This window comes from Eimeria mitis, genomic scaffold, assembly GCF_000499745.2.
Source record: "Eimeria mitis Houghton genomic scaffold, Emh_scaff4363, whole genome shotgun sequence".
Lineage (NCBI taxonomy): Eukaryota > Apicomplexa > Conoidasida > Eucoccidiorida > Eimeriidae > Eimeria > Eimeria mitis.
In genome coordinates, this window is record NW_013572681.1 from 1 (window position 1) to 1,553 (window position 1,553).

The 1,553-nt window shown below is 56.1% G+C and overlaps 1 protein-coding gene across 1 annotated transcript; it reads right to left on the reverse strand.

The window, feature by feature from the left end:
* Positions 1-12: 12 nt before the first annotated feature.
* Positions 13-1,499, reverse strand: EMH_0074550 (uncharacterized protein; the record flags this gene model as incomplete). The annotated part of the gene is made up of 2 exons (XM_013499481.1): positions 13-423; positions 636-1,499. 2 exons carry the CDS (start codon positions 1,497-1,499, stop codon positions 13-15), a joined length of 1,275 nt encoding a protein of 424 aa, XP_013354935.1.
* Between the last annotated feature and the right edge of the window lie 54 nt (positions 1,500-1,553).

The window sequence follows — 1,553 nt, forward strand, 5'->3', positions numbered from 1 at the left end:
TATATATATATATTATACACGCAACCAACACACCTCCTGCTGCCAATACTGCTGCTGCTGTTGCTGCTGTTGCTGCTGTTGCTGCTGCTGCTGCTGCTGCTGCCAATACATTGGATGCAGCAGCAGCAAAGGAAACACCCAGGAAACACAGTGTCTCACTACCGCACAAACGCATGCAGCAGCAGCAGCAGCAGCAACAGCACCACTAGCAACGCCAGTAGCAGCAGCAGCACCACCAGCACCCGCACCAGCAGCAGCAGCAGCAGCAGCAGAAGCAGCAGCAGCAGCAGCAGCAGCAGCAGCAGCATACTGGTCTTTAGCTTCTGTCAGCTCCCTCAGCTCCTCTGCGAGAGCCTCACAGATGGCGCGCTGCTGCAGCACAGCAGCAAACGCCCGGGAGGCGACGCGCTCAGCAGCAGCAACCTGAGGGGGAGACAAAAAAAATAAACAGAGACAAAAGAGACAAAAAAAAATAAAAAGAGACACAAAAACAAACAAAGGGCAGAAAAGGAGACACATCGATGAGATAAAAGACAGACAAACAAACAAACGCGGAGACAGCTTCGGAGACAGAAACCAGCACACACCCAAGCAGCAGCAGCAGCAGCAGCAGCAGCAGCAGCAGAGTATCTCACCTTTCTAAGGAGCGAAGCAATCACTTCCTTTGTGTTGTCTCCGTCTTTGCGGCTGCTGCTCCTCCCCCACCCCAAAGCAAATGAATCCGCAGAAAGACTAAAAGACCCAAAGCTGCTGCTGCTGCTGCTGCTGCTGCTGCTGCTGCTGCTGCTGTTGCTGCTGTTGCTGCTGATGCTGGCCTGTGAGCTGGAGTGCTTCACCTCCTCAAGTGTCTCCTCCACAGCGCCTTCGCTTTTGCTGCCTACGACAGCCTTTTGCTGTTCTTCGTGCTGCTGTTCTTGCTGCTGCTGCTGCTGCTGCTGCTGCTGCTGCAGCTGCAGCTGCAGCTGCAACTTTGTGTAAGAGTTCATCTGGTTTATTTCTGCGCGCTGCTGCTGCCAGCGAATCTCCGAGAGCATCGCCTTCACACTATGAGGCCTCGACAAGCCAGAAGGGGAGGCTACTCCTGCTGCTGCTGCTGCTGCTGCTGCTGCTGCTGCTGGTGATGGTGGTGGTTCTGTTGCTGCTGCTGCTGCTGCTGTGTCTTCTGCCTCTGCTGCCGCTGCTGGTGTTTCCCCTTGCGCCTCAGAATTCGCAGAAGGTTCTGCACGAGTTACACTTTCCGTTGCTGCTGCTGCAGCTGCTGCTGCTGCTGCTGGGCAGGGGTTAAGCGCAGCAGCAGCAGCAGCAGCAGCAGCAGCAGCGGCAGCAGCAGAAGGAGATTCCGTGTGGGGGTGAGAGAATGCTGAGGGAGACGGTGGAGGGGGTTCGTCTCCTTCTGGGGACTGCAGCGAGTTGTATGGACGGAGGGGTTGGTTCTGCTGCTGCAGCAGCAGCAGCTGCTGCTGCTGCGTCTGCTGCTGCTGCAGTTGCTGCTGCTGCATGTCGGCTGTTTGTTGTACGAGGACAGCATTAAGCTCTGCTGCTGCTGCTGCTTT